We start from the raw sequence: 15,510 nt of genomic DNA on the forward strand, positions 1-15,510 counted from the left end.
TATCCTTACAAAGCCTCTTATTTTATCTCAAGTGTTTTTTTTTTTTTTTTTTTTTTTTTTTTTTTGGCAAGCAAGTATAGTAACTTTTGGGAAAAAGCTGAAAGATTAGGGGCAACATTGTTGTGCTAAAAAACATTACAATTGAGTATTGTAATGTTTGAAAAAAAAAAAGTTATAAAGCATTTTCTCACAATACATTTTGAAGGGTTTTATGGTCATAATTCTAACCTGTAATTAAAATATTTTATGATCAATTTTATATTTTATGATTGAATATCTGGGTCTGGTATGAGGGTAAAACAATACAATCTACAAAAACATATAGTACAAATAAAGGATGAAGGCCTGATGAAAAAAATTATGAAGTCAGTTATAATGTGAAAAGTTATTATGTGACCTCCATGTAACAAAAAGAAATCAAAAATCAACCCCTGAAATGTACAAGTGAAGAGATTACTGCATTAAATAAACCAGGTTTTGATGTTTATAACTGTGATGGTGTTGCATAAACACTCACGGTATATTATTATATTATATTATATTATTATATTATTTATTGTTTTTATTTTTAGCTTTCATTTTATTTTTCACAATTCACAATATCACAATTTTTTTATGTGATTTTATCATTAATAATCATAATGCACTGCAAAAAATGCTTTTCTTACTTAGATGTTTTTGTCTTGTTTCCAGCCAAAATATCTAAAAATTCTTAAATCAAGAAGGATTTTCTAGAGAAGTAAAAATTATCTTGTTTTCAGAAAAAAGAAGTCAAAATTAAGTGAGTTTTTGCTTGAAACAAGCAAAATAATCTGCTAATGGGGTAAGCAAAATAATCTAGTTTTCTGCTTGAAATAAGATTATTTTGCTTACCCCATTGGCAGATTATTTTTGCTTGTTTCAAGCAAAAACTCACTTAATTTTGACTTCTTTTTTTCTGAAAACAAGACAATAATTTTTACTTTTCTAGAAAATTCTTCTTGATTTAGAAATTTGGTAGATATTTTGGCTGGAAACAAGACAAAAAATCTAAGTGAGAAAAGCATTTTTTTGCAGTTTGGTGATTCCATTTAGCTTAAATTTATTTTATTTCATTTTAATTCAGATTTAAAGTTGTTTAAGTTTGACTTAAAAAAAATAAACGGTTATATTTTATGTTATTTCAGCTTTATCTCAATTACAGACTCCTAGACGGCAGTAACATACAATGTTTACCAACAGTGAAAAATGTGGTGAAGACTACTAATTTGGTGTTTTGTAGCTCATCATAATCATGGTAGTGGGATTGTTGTGTTGTGGTGTTGTAGTTCATCATGGTAGTGGAGCAGTTGTCATGTCCCCGCAGCGCCGGTAGTGGTGCTGTGAGTCTGCCGAGCACTGAACTCTAAACCCCCGCAGATCTGTTCAATGAGAGCAGAAGATAACATAATATTGAAAGTACATTAGTCATCGCTTTAACGGTTCACCACCTCAACAGGGAATAATATTCCGTAGCATAAGGAATTCCGATGACTATTCGGTGGAGTTGATGATCTGTGGCGTTTATACAGTCTGTCCGGAGTGAGACCCCGTAGAGGCTGAACCCACTGCAGGTAAGCGGACTCGATTTCAGCTCTAACCGATTAATGAGCGCTCTGACCCCTTCACCGCGCTACTCGAACACCGAGGCTTGGCAGCTACTGTAGGCCAGTGTTTACATTGACTTAGAATGGATATTCAGCAAACCGTATCATGCTGCGGTGCCTAATGCTAATTAAATAAAGGCTGCAATAATTGTTTTAATTTTAAAGAGCTTAATTTGCAAAAGTGTTTTAAATTAAACTGCTATAAACGCTTAATCGGCTACAGCGACCCGCTCTTTCGGCCTGATTTAACGGGCCGCAACCGCCATTGTTTATAGTCACATTTACAGCGATTATTATGCACAAACTTCACGTATCTAATAAAATCTAATAACATAATTCTCACACGCATGAGCTTATATTTATATTTTTACCATTTTAAATATAAAATTAGCGCAGGATCACGTCAGTGTTTCTGTTTCCTGGGTTTGTTTTTAGCATTGTAGCTAACGAGTGAAATATCAAAATAATATGTGGTTTTGACAGCCAAAGGCTCAAACTAAATTTTAAACTGATAGTATTATAGATTTGCTTTAATAGGTGCAAAGTGTCCAAATGCTGACCGAAATATAATGGTTTAGGAGTTATTTAGCATATCGATTTGATGACAGCGATGTTTATTTAACAAAACTGATCATTGGTAAAGTAGAGGCTGAAGAAAATATTTTATGGGTTTAGTTATAACATCTTCCGAAGCTTTTAAGTTCATTATTTCAGTGTTACAATAAGATCAAAAAGTTCTCTGTTTTTTGCACCATAGTATTTCCGTGGTTTTCTTTGTCAATTAGCTTGATTTATCACGTATATGATATGACACATGCATTTGCTAATAATTCAGTGTATGTAATATACATGATATACACTAAATCATACTTACATACTTTTTTCATTAATCATCTCAAAACTACTTAATTTCTAACAGCGCACAACCTGAACCATCCTGTCAATCATAATACAGTTAACTGTATGTCAAAACCAAGCTGAGGATGTAATATTAATCTCTTTTATGGCTATGTCACATGCTTGTTTGTTTTGGTTACACTGATCTCTGCCTTTGTGTTGAGATCTTTGTAGTTAACCTATGACCACATCAACTTGCTTAGTTCAAATATTAAACCATTATTACACAAGGGCTATTTACATATTGTCAGTGTTTTATTGCTCTATCATGATTAAAGCATAAAATACATAATATAACAGATGTTACATAATATTTATAGGCCTTGTGTTAAATACATTTTGCATTTATAAACTAAATGTGTATTGTGAGTTTAATGTGTTATTTATGTGATATAATTCACACTCTTTTCTGTCTCTGATCAGCTGATGTTCTCAGGGACCAGAGTCACGTGATGTACGAAGGTAAACACATCCATTTCTCAGAGGTGGATAATAAGCCGCTGTGCTCCTACAGCCCCAAACTCTGCAAGCAGCGCAGGTTGAATGGATACGCCTTCTGCATTCGTCATGTTCTGGAGGACAAAACCGCGCCTTTTAAACAGTGCGAATATGTGGCCAAGTACAACAGTCAGCGATGCACCAACCCAATCCCAAAAGCAGAAGAGCGAAGGTAAGATGAGAGGGAATCCAGCAGATTGCTCATGGTTTGTGAGTAAACTTTAAATTGAGTGTTTTGGGTTGGGAATTGACAACCAATGCTTTTTTAGATTTTGACATAATTATGATATTCACATTAAACCACCTCATCAGTGGTAAAATCACTGTACTGCACTGTGTGTTTTAAAGGGGGCATGTCATAAAAATGGACATTTCCTGCATTTACGTGCTATAAACGGATCCCCATTTATAGCACCCCGAGCAGTGGATTTATTGAATTACATACTGTATATTACACCATTGACACAGAGATCTAATATACATTTTCCCCACCTGTTTATCTTCATAGACATAACCAAATGTAGAACAGTATTGTTCTACATTTGGACCTCTGCCAGTAGTTGCATAGAGGCATTTGACAGAATTTCTCAATTCATGATTAAAATGTTCTGTGCTGTAGATTTGAGTCAAACCTTGTTCATTTGCTTTGGCAGATACTGTAACAGCCACCTACAGGTGCTTGGCTTCATCCCGAAGAAAGAGCGTAAGAAGAAGCAGGATGCTCTGGAGGAAGTTCGTTCCCGCGCTCATGTGGAGTCTGTCGCTTTGAACATCACCGTTCCCTCTCTGGCTCTGAGAGACACTAACGGACTGGACGGCCTCCCTCCGTCTCCACCCTGCTCCCGTCTGACCCCAATGCCTCTCTCAGACTCCGATCTCCTCGACCCTTTTGCCTTCTACGAGGACGACACGGACGGAGAGGAAAGCGTGACGCTGAAGACGTCCAGCAAGAGGAAGCCACCCAGCAGGCCAGTGATTGGCCTGAGGGTGACCGCCCGGGACCCAGAGCACCGTCAGGCGGACATCATCGAGCACTTTAGCGCCGTCACTGAACCCTGCACACTTCCAACCTCCCCACACCTACCACAACCACCTCCACCACCGGCTCCACCTCCGCCTCAGCCCTCGGCGAGGCTTGTCCAGCCCCCTCAACATACAGATCGGCCCACTTACGCCCAACATGGGGCAGTGCAGACTCTGCTATGCAAGCCAACTCCACCTCCGACTGGACCTTCTGTTTTATCTGGTCTGCTTCCTTCAGCTGGGGTGCAGAACCAGCCTCTTAGCCGGAGACCTGTCCCTGCTGCATCCCCTCGCCCACCTGCTGCCCAGGACTGCCCACAGCCCCGTGCCGTGGCCATACGCCCCACTGCCTTTACAGCACCCCCTGTCTGCTTGCTCAGACTACAGCACCTTGTGCAGCTCTATGCTCAAAGACAGAGAGAACACGGAGACCTGTTCCCACATCTTGGTACGACCAACTTGTTACATTAAAACAGTATTGTTCTACACTATGTAAAATGCACTTAAAACTGAAAACTAGGGTTACTAAGGGATGGAAATTTTCTGGTAAATTTCCAGGAACTTTTACAAAAATTCTGGAAAGTTTCAGGTGGATGTGATGATTGCATAGTGTAAACTAAAATTTTAGCACATTTGTAAATCTATATAAACACATGGAAATGATTTCTTTTATTCAGCAAGGATGCCTTATATTGAACACAAGTGTAAATAATGTTACAAAAGAAATGTCTTTTTCAGCTTAATGCTCTTCTTGTCAACTTTACACTGCCCAGAAAATCCTGAAAGAATCATGAGAAATCCACTCAAAAGCAAATCAGCATATTAAAATCATTACTGAAGGATCATGTGACCAGTGTTGGGCATGTTACTTTAAAAAAGTCATTAGTTACAAATAGTAATTGAGTTAGTAACTGAGTTACATCATTATAAAAGTAACTAAGTACCAGGGAAAGTAACCCTGTATTACTTTTTAAATAAAATGTTCAAATACATCAAATAACTTGGATGCCCCCAATATTAAATATGTTAAATGAATAAAATGTAAATTAAATGAATTATTTTTTTTTGTTTACTCACCAGATATATAAAACTTATGGCACAGTTTTAAAATAACCATGTATGAATGCATATTTGTCATATTTACTGAACTTAGCACTGCTGGTGGTGCTTAAGATATTGCTTGAATAAAAATTTCTATAAAAGAGTTTCTATAAAAAAAAGGGAGGAAAAAAACTAAAAATAATGCTGAAAAGATAACAAAACTACCATGAATTCTACTAGTAATAACAATATAAAACTCACTAAAGATTAATGAGCTACTGGGTTCATGAATATTAATCGCATTGTCTGCGTTCACTTGAACTGATTTGCTAAAATCAGAACAGAGATGATAATAGGTAAGCGTCAGCCAATGAGATTGCTGTTGGTTCCGCCTACTACCAGAGAAACCGGCAGTTCTTAAAAGCTGAAGAATTCCAAAGAAACTCTGTTATTTTGACAGGAAAAAACAGCAAAGAATATCGTTTAGATGTAGCTCTGCGTCTTTCTTTGCGCGTGTGAGACAAAGTGACGGCTAGTCGTGTCCCTTCACACTAGAGTTTTACAAGTTCGTTAAATACAGGTACGCTGCGCATCCGTTCAGATGATAATAAATTGATAAAATTATAATAGATTATAGTAATGCTGCGTTTCATTGTCAGAAATGGTAATGGCGTTGTAACAGGGGAAACAGTAATTTGTTTGATTACTCATTACTGGAAAAAAAATAATGCTGTTATTCCCATTGCTGCATGCGACACTGAAGACTGGAGTATTGATGCTAAAAGTTCAGCTTTGCAACACAAATAATTTTTAAATAAATTTAATGCATTTTATAATACAGTAAAATACAAAAATTATTTTAAATTGTAGTAATGTTTTATAATGTATGCAACAATGTACAATGTCCTTGATAATATATAACCTTGATATCTGATCATGTATATGCGTGTTTGCACAGGCTTAGACTGGTCTGAGGACAGTACAGATGATGAAGATACAGAGGAGCTTGTTCCTTTATTGCCTCAGGCCTGGAGACTTCAGGAAAGAAGCTCCCATCAAAGGTAAGAAATTCACTCCTCTCTTGCTCCTCACAGCTTCTGAGATGGTAAATATAATGCCATTTGCAATTAAGTTAATTGTTCACGAAAACAAATAAAAAATTTTAGAGACAAACGAGCATGTTATTACCCAGACTGACTGCTTTTGTCTGTGTGTGTCAGCTCCTCCAATGAAAAGCCGCTTTCCCGGCGGGCACGTCTGGCACAGCTATGTACATACCTGCAGGAGAGGTATAAACACCTGTGCCGACAGGACAGGGCAGCCACCCGTCACAGCAGATACCGATACGCCTTCAGGAAAGCTCTGCTCCATGCTGCAAGCAAAGACCCCGACTGCACTGCACAGCTCATTCAGAAACTCAGCAAGAGCTCACAGACTTCAAACTGGTATGTTGAACTTGGACTGTGTTTATGTGTGCATCTCAGGGAGGTGTGTGTGTGGGGGTGTGTTTAATATGTTTGTATAAATAATTCGATTTTTTACAGTTCAAGGTCTGCAGTACCACACAAGTATGAAAGGACAACGTGCACAGGAACCACGAAAGGTCAAAGCTGCAGCAACGTAGCTTTACCATTTTCACGCCACTGTTTTCAACGTATCCTTTAACATAGTAAAATGAACAGATGTGAAGTGATGAACTGTTTGTGTGAACATTGGCCAAGCAACAAGTCACACCTATGTACGGTTGTCAGATGCTGGTTTGTTATATTCCTGACAGCATGTTGATGCAGATATCCTGTTGAATCGCTCTCAGCAGCTGTTCTCCAGTTGCACGGCACGGTTCGCTGATGGACAACAGTGCTCCGTTCCTGTTTTTGACATCACTCACCAGACACCTCTTTGTGACGAACATGCCAAGAAAATGGTGAGAAACCACCCAACTTATCTTGATAACCTTAGAAGGCATGTGTTTACACCGTACAGAGTTGGTTGTAAGTTGTACGTAAATGTCTGTGGCAGGATAATTTCCTGCGAGGTGATGGCAACAGACGCAGTCAGCAGCAGCAGCAACAGCAGCGACGTCCACGTAAGAAAACCAAGCCGCCTGCGCTGACGAAGAAACACAAAAAGAAGAGAAGACGAGGTCCACGGAGACCGCAGAAGCCCATTCCTCCTGCTGTGCCACAGGGCAATTTGCTAATGCCCTCCCTCTCACTGCCCACTCACCACCATGTCAGGTGCCTATCCTGCTTTCAAAATGTTTCACAGTCTTGCTTTACAAAAGTTTAGTTTTGTTTCAAAATGCCAGTGTTGTAGTCAAGACTAGCTCATTTGAGTACAAGTCTACGTCAAGACCTTAGCAGGTTGAATTCAAGTCAAGATTGAGACCAGAACCAGGGGTCATTTAAACTTGGTCAGGGAGGTCTGATGTCCTGCACCGTTTAGCTCCAACTTTCCTCAACACACCTGCTTGGAAGTTTCAAGTATATCTAGTAAAACCTTGATTAGCTGGCTTCAAGTGTGTTTAATTAAGGTTGGGAGCTAAACTTTGTAGGACACCAACCCTCCAGGACCGAAGCTGGTGTCCCCTGTTCTAAATGATTCAGACTGTGTAAATAAGGGGTACTCACACATATTCCCTGAGATATACCTTCTTACAAAGTTCAGTGCTGATTCTGGTCAAACACAGCTGAACCAGCTAATTACACACAGATGTGTTGGAGCAGGTTGGAACTGAGCTCTGCACGTAGGTAGATCTCCAGGACCAGGACTTAGCACCCCTGATTTACATGGTAAATAGATCATATGCACTAGTTGCCTATGTACCACAAAATGTATCCACAGTGTTATAGTAGAGTCTGAGAGTCTCTAGTCCAAATGCTGAGTCTATGAGCTCCAACTGAATCAAACTTGTGACTTTGAGCATTCATTTCAAGCGATTCACTAGCAAAAACCAGATCGTATTAAAAGAGCCATTCATTTTTAAATTTTGACGCCACCTGTAATGATATTAAAAAGCATGCAGTGATGCGTGAAACTGAGCTTTTCGAAACTCAGAATCAGTGTTGCAAAATGATTCACTGTTTTTTAAAGTGCTCCAAATGGATTGTGCATAAGGAATTATTTGTTTCAGATCAGGATTTCAAATTGCATATTGTGAATCGTTTGATTTAGAACAGGACTTCAAGGCGTGTATCGCATATCATTTAATTTAAATTGCAACGGGTTTGTGAATCATTTTGCAAATTAAATGATTCAACGCAAATGATTCACGATTTGAATCCCGATCTAAATCCCATGCTCCGAGTCCTGATCTGAAATTAAAGTGAAAGTGAATCATTCAGGTCGGGACTTCAGAACATGGATTGCAAATCTTTTGCTTTAGATCGGAACTCGATCGGAGTGTGGATTGCGAATCATTTGATTTAGATATGGACTTCGGTGCGGGTTTGTGAATTGTTTGATTCAGTTCAGGACTTCGGAGCATGTATGGTGAATCATCTTGTTTCAAATCAGGATTTTTTTTTAAACAGTAGAAAACATTGAACAAATAAGGCAGTACAGTTATAAAAAAAAACAAAACAAAACAAAGAAAGTATACACAAATACAAATCTCTTAAGAACCGTGGTTTTACTATAGGAAAAGTGTAGTATACTTTGTAATACTTTAGTAGTAATACTTTGCATGTGCTTTACTTAATTTTTAACTTTTTTTTTTTTTTTTTTATTAATGTATTATTCATCTTTTTTAGAATTTGAAAGAGAAGACATTGTTTGATAAGTGAGAGCTCTAATTGAAGTCCTTGTAAATCAAAAAGAAGTGCTTGAGAAGTCCTTAAAAGTTCTGGAATATTGTTTTACAGTGTCTGTATGAACCCTGTGCCCTTGGTGTCACAAGGATATTGTAACAGCCAATTGAGCAACTGTCATGAAAGTGCAACAGTATCTTGCTGAGGAAGTTAGTTAATGTAAGACAATCTGTCGGTACCTGGCTACCTGAATAATAACTTGTCCAGTTTGATAACAGACATGTAGGAAATTCAGCTCCTTGTGTATTGTGGTTTGTAACCACAACAGCAACAACACTAGAAGATCTGTGCTTGTAATATGTTGGCCAACCATTCATATTAGACTTCATAGAGTATGTTTTTGACTTTATTCAGCTAAAGTCTGTTGTCTTCTCTGCTTACATTCACTCTGCCTGTCACTCTAGCAGGAGTCCGTCGACCCCTGAACTCAGCGCAGATGAGCTTCCTGACGACATCACAAATGAAATGCCTGACATTCCCAATGATCTTGAGCTGAATCAGGAAGATTTCTCGGACGTGCTGCCCAGACTTCCCGATGATCTTCAGGATTTCGACCTTTTTGAGGGTAGGTTCACATCTGATTATATGACAAAAAAATATCATAAAGAGTGTAGGGTAGACTCTTTTAATTTGGCAAGCAATCACACTAGCATTTATCAGTCACCAATGCTTGTAAGTTGGTTGCTTTGCACTTTGTCTGAGTTGTCTTTGTGGATCCAGGCAAGAATGGAGAGTTGTTGCCCACCACAGAGGAGGCAGAAGAGCTGGTCAGAGCATTGCAGGCCATGGGGTCGTATCCTGACTCTCTGGTGTGTTTGTCCTCAATGGGTGAACTGGCTCCAGCAGACGGGGTAGACCACCGAACCATGGCCGTGTTCTCGGGATCAGGGGTCACAGCGACTGGCATCGGAGACCTTCTGAATGGCCGGATGACTTCGGAGACTTTTCCCAATCTGGAACTGGAGGGAAACCTCCTCCATGCCCCAACAGGCCATCATTTCTCAACATCCCCTTCTCCCCAGCCAACCCAGAGCAGCACCACTGTACCCTCTACAAGTCCCAGTGGTGGGTTAACAGAACGAACGTTTTCCAGAGCTCCCAAACCGGACTCGTCCCCACCAGGTAGTCATTACAGCAGCGAGCATGTGCCATCGCCCTACAGGGATCACATCTCACCCCCACATGGTGCCTCTTATCAAACCGACCCGCCTCTCTTGCTGGAGGTGCCTTTGAGTGGAGCGCCAGGGCCTCCGCGCACCTCCTGGAATAACCTTCCTCTCTCGCTCACAGACCCGGCACAGTTCGGTAACCTCCTCACTGCTGAAACTCACCTGCTCTCAACCGCTCTGTCCACCCCGCCCTCCACGTCCCACTCCACTATCCTGCAGCCCACCGCTGCTCTGTCAGCTCTACCCCAACCGCGCCTGACCGGCCTCACCTCACCTTCATCCTCGCCCTCTTCACGGGACCTTCTCACCCCCACCCAACCTAAACTACAGCTCCCACAGTTTAGTGCAGCCTTCGGCCACCAACTGGCTTCCCACAGTGGGATCCCCAAAGACCTGCAGCCCAGCCATAGCTCGACAGCGCCACCTACAAGCTTGACCATCACTAGTGCCACTGCTGCCACTCCCCCGTTCCCTCAGAGCAACTGAGTCTGGTTAGAGAGACCACCACATCTCACAATTTAAAGGGATAGTTCACACAAAAATGGAAACTGTCATCATTTACTCACGTTAGTGACTTTGTAGAACTAGAAAGGAGAAGTTTTGAACTATGTTCACTTTCTGCTCTTTATGATGTGATGACCAGGATGGTTTGGCAATGTCTTTTGACATCTGCAAGATTTTAAGTGAGTAAAGGCCTGTTTACACTGGGATTGAGTGTATAGTAAACATTTTAATTTGAACGAATGGCTGTTAATGCATCTATTCAGACAGAAACAAACATCTGCACACTGTCAGTGCTAATTTGGTGCACTTTTGCACATTTGATCACAAAAGCCATTGCTGTTGCATAAAGGTATGAAAAGTATAAGTATTTTGATAAGTGACAGTGAATAGCAGAGGAAGAATCCAGAACTGGCTCTCTATGAAAATACTGTTTGACTTTCTTTCTTCTCTTTGACATGGGTGTCAGAAACACAAAGTTGCACAGTGCTGCCCTTGTTTCTGTTTTTCACTAAGCGCCACCTACTGTCATAGAGTGAATTTGCATTTTCATTCAGCCCATCTGCTTTTCTCCCCCCATTGATCTTAACAGAAAATCTGTGTAAACAGGCCTTTAATGACTTTTCAGTCTGTTCCTAATACAAAGCTGTCGTTTGTCTTCTTATGACTTGGAATATAGTGCGCAAATCATACAGACCTCTTTTATGGTGCTTTCAGTCTTCATTCACTTTAAATGCATAGAGAAGAGCAGTGTGAACATTCTTGAAAACATCTTCTTTTATGTTTCTCTGAAGAAGGTTTCTCTTTTGAATGAACTAACTTTTTAAGCTCTATCGCCTGCAGCCCTGTGTCTGGCACCATAGATTAGCAGCAGATTTGAGTCTTTCTGTACACGTATCTCTGCTTGGTCTGACAACATTGTTCACAATTTATGTTTGTTGTTGTAGTGATCCAAGAGATATGTTCTGCCTGCATTTACCCCTTTTCCACTAAATGGTGCTAGTGCAGAAGCCGGTGCTCAGTTGGGTGATCTGTAGAGCTGTCTCAGAGCAAACACATTTTTTTTGTCTAACTGACAATATTACTACATAACCTGCTCATGTGAATTACAGTCTTAGTTTATTCAGATTTTTGAGAACTTATTTTCATTTATTCATCATAAGAACAATCATGATTCACACATGTGATATTTGTAAATAAATCACTTTTTCAGATGGACACGGACAATAATGTTGTTGGAGAAGCTGTGCAGCAAATATATTTTTATTACATTATGATCAAGTCTTTAAACATCAAGTTGCTTTATTGTTACTAGTTCTTCAAGACCCGTGGGTTTAGGAGCTAAGGCTTAAAATCACCTTTTTTAAAAGTGGACACGTTCAAAATGGTGCCAGGCACCAGCACCGTGTAAGTGGAAAAGGGGTGATCGTCTGTTGTACTAAGGCTAGTGAATCATATTCTGTCATATTACTTATTACATTAGTATAAGTGTTCTTCAAATGAGGGTAGCAGGTTGTTGGTCGGCTTGTGTCCTGTAGAGTCCTTGTGATAGGAACATGCTAGTGTGTGTTGGCGGGAGAAAGAGCAGGGCAATACTCTAGTTTATACTTGGTGTTAGCATCAGTCTTGGGTAATCTGATCACAAGTGGTCAGTTGAGAAATTATCATTTACACATAGTGTTGACAGGCATTTCCTGTGACCAGTTTTTTTTTTTTTTTCCCTGAGTGGAGGTAATGTGATTTCAGTACTGTGTCAACAGTGTGTCACTGCATGTTGATGTCCTTAAATCTAAACTTGAATGCTGATACAACATATAACAAAATTTATGTAAGGTTGTGCTTTATTTTTTGAGCAACCTGTCACTCTGCCTGCAATTGCATCCACAACAATCCAGTCACTACTTGACTGATAAAATTAAGTTCTGCCCTACATTATTTCTCAATCGTAACGCTGTCACTCTGATATACATTATCAGTCAAAAGTTTTTTGAGCATTAAAAGATTTTTAATGTTTTTTTTTAAGTCTCTTCTGCTCACCAAGCCTGCATTTATTTGATCCAAAGTAGAGCAAATAGAGTACAATTTTGAAATATTTTTACTATTTAAAATAATTGTTTTCTATTTGAATATATTTTAAAATGTAATTCATTCCTGTGATCAAATCTAAAGTTTCAGCATCATTACTCCAGCCTTCAGTGTCGTATGAACTTTCAGAAATCACTCTGATTTGCTGTTCAGAAAACTATTATTATTATTATTGTTATTATTATTACTTAATGGTAATAATTAAATAATATTATAAATTTTAATAATAATATTAAATTTAACAAAATGTAAAATGTAAAAATAATATAACATAGTAAGAATTAAATATTTAAATCAGAGGACATTTTCTTCAGGATTCTTTGAGAAGTAGAAAGATCCAAAGATCAGCAATTACCTGAAATAAAAAGCTTTTGTAACACTATACCCTTTACCATTCAAAAGATTGAATGAGTCAGTATTATTATTATTATTATTATTATTATTATTATTATTATTTTGAAAGAAATTAGAAAAATTAATACTGTAATTTAGCAAGGATGCTTTAAATTGATCAAAAGTGATGATAAAGACATTTCTAATGTTACAAAAGGTTTCTATTTCAGATAAATGCTGTTATTCTGAACTTTCTATTCATCAAATAAACCTAAAAAACCCTACTCAGCTGTTTTCAATATAATAATAATAATAAATAAATGTTTTTTGAGCAGCAAATCAGAATATTAGAATGATTTCTGAAGGATCATGTGATTATAGTAATGATGCTAAAAATTCAGCTTAGAAATCACAGGAATGAATTACATTTTAAAATATATTCAAATAGAAAACTATTAAAAATATTTGAAAATTGTATTGTTTTTGCTGTACTTTGGATCAAATAAATGCAGGTTTGGTGAACAGAAGAGACTTCTTTAAAACACATTAAAAATTTTACAGTTCAAAAACTTTTGACTGGTAGTGTATGTCACAATAGAGGAGAAAATTTTGGTGCAATTTCTCTTTAAGGTCAATTTTATAGTTCATTTCATTGATTAAGCATTACTTTAGAAGGTGGTGCAGAATCTTTGAAAGTGTAATCAGATCTCCCAAGATGCATACCAAGTCTTAAAACAAACCATAAACGAGCACACTAACACTGTCACAGTGGCAACTTTCAGCCTGATGTCAGTAGCCCGGAATGAACTCCAGCACAGCCAACAACACTCCTGTCGTTTAGCAGTCTGTCTCTATATAACCGGACCGGTCTAAGCTTGATGTGATTTTGAGAGAGTCCACCATACGACTTGTAATCAGGACACAAATCTGTATGACCGAACAGTATGCTTCATTCATGGGTTTTTGCACACGCTCAATGGACCAGGCCTGGACTGCTCACATCACAAGGTTAATAAAAGCAATAATCTCTTCAGCAGAGTCTCTCATGCCAATCTTCAGGTGTGGCTCACTCCCAGCAGCCTCTGGATCTCATTCTCCATAAACGGTTTCATTTATGGCTTAACTGTTTGATTAGCGGCAAAGATCTCAACTTAGACTTTGCTGATCTTGTAGAAACACTGACATGGAACTCGTTCAGCAAAGAGTAAACGGAACAATGACACTTTGAGGTTATTTTTTGCCAAATATATGGGTTTGTTCTTCTTCATGGTGCTTAATCAGTTTAGGACCTCGTGTGGTCTTTCTAATACAAGAGCCCTTGGTGGCAAGGTTTCAGAGTACAGCTGGCAGATGGAGGGAATGGGTGGCGGGAGAGTTGACGTCAACCGGAATGACCCTGCGTTTGTTTTGTGGACATTTGGTGCAATTTCTATGGAGAATGGTTTGTCCAACCTGATGGTTCTTCTCCAGACTTCCACAGAAGTGTCAGGTTCAAACTCAGCCATTTTTAGCCACCGTCAGTAAGCCTTACGCCACGTGGGACCAATGTTCCCTTGCAGATTTCATTCTCCTTTTAAGGTTATGACAGTAAAACCAAGGTTCTTGGTAGATTTTAGACACTGAACGATTATCTTATATATTAAGTATTAAATATATTTATAGAATAGAAACCTCTAGATTGGGTTTTATCGGTTGAGTTGAGTGGCGAAAGATAAATATGAAATTTTAAAGAAAGCTAGTCATTTGCAATTTACTTGGTGGAACTGATGCATTTAGTGGCATAATGTTTGGTAGTTTTAATGGCTATCAAAATCCTCGTGATTTATCATTTTTATCGATCGGTGTTGTGTATCTGTGTCATTTATTTGGACGAAGAGACTGTGATCATGTGCAACAGTATTTTTGATAGCTATTAAAAAAAACAGTCAGTGGTCGCTAAAAGACGTAAAACCATACCTGTGGCCCTTATGCACACTTACTCTAATAGTCGGAAAAGAAAAAAAAAGGTCTCATTTGTGCAAAACCAGGAGAATGAAACTGTAAATCAGTTGAGAAATCATTCTTACGTAATTGCATTTAATAATTTCTAAAAACCAGTGACGGTTTACGCAAAAATGGTTTTAGAAAAGATTGTCTATTCTTGCACAAACTGTCCCATTGAATAGAACAGTTCATAAAACAGCTGTTACATAATTTTCACACTGAATGGAATGGTTTGTAAAACCGTTCTAAATTGTTGCATTGAATTGGTTTAAAACCACTCACATTGTTGAGTTGAATCATTTGTGTACATTTGTGACATTGTATTAGATGCAGCAGTTTACGTAATAATGGTTTTATGATGATATACACACATTCGTTTTGCTGTGTTTCATGAAAGAGGTCTTTTGTGTGCCAGAATGATCACAGGCATACTGGAGCCATTTGACCATTACTTCATTCTGAGGCATCCTTGAGTAAGTGAGTCTCAAGATTTGTTTGTAGTGACAAAACATTGTTCATTGTTCTTGGTCATCACCCTCAAACTTC

General features: G+C 38.5%; 1 protein-coding gene across 2 annotated transcripts; it reads left to right on the forward strand.

Moving 5' to 3' along the window:
• Positions 1-1,309: 1,309 nt before the first annotated feature.
• LOC127170801 (INO80 complex subunit D) lies at positions 1,310-15,483 on the forward strand. 2 transcript variants are annotated; one of them, XM_051119056.1, is made up of 10 exons: positions 1,310-1,592; positions 2,946-3,192; positions 3,674-4,491; positions 6,043-6,145; positions 6,305-6,529; positions 6,629-6,738; positions 6,875-7,008; positions 7,104-7,321; positions 9,298-9,458; positions 9,614-15,483. In XM_051119056.1, exons 2-10 carry the CDS (start codon positions 2,975-2,977, stop codon positions 10,546-10,548), a joined length of 2,922 nt encoding a protein of 973 aa, XP_050975013.1. In that variant the 5' UTR covers positions 1,310-1,592; positions 2,946-2,974; the 3' UTR covers positions 10,549-15,483. The 2 variants fall into 2 exon arrangements, with proteins under 2 accessions (XP_050975013.1, XP_050975014.1); XM_051119057.1 differs by having other exon boundaries at positions 9,301-9,458.
• Positions 15,484-15,510: the final 27 nt, after the last annotated feature.

This window comes from Labeo rohita, chromosome 9 (assembly GCF_022985175.1).
Source record: "Labeo rohita strain BAU-BD-2019 chromosome 9, IGBB_LRoh.1.0, whole genome shotgun sequence".
Lineage (NCBI taxonomy): Eukaryota > Metazoa > Chordata > Actinopteri > Cypriniformes > Cyprinidae > Labeo > Labeo rohita.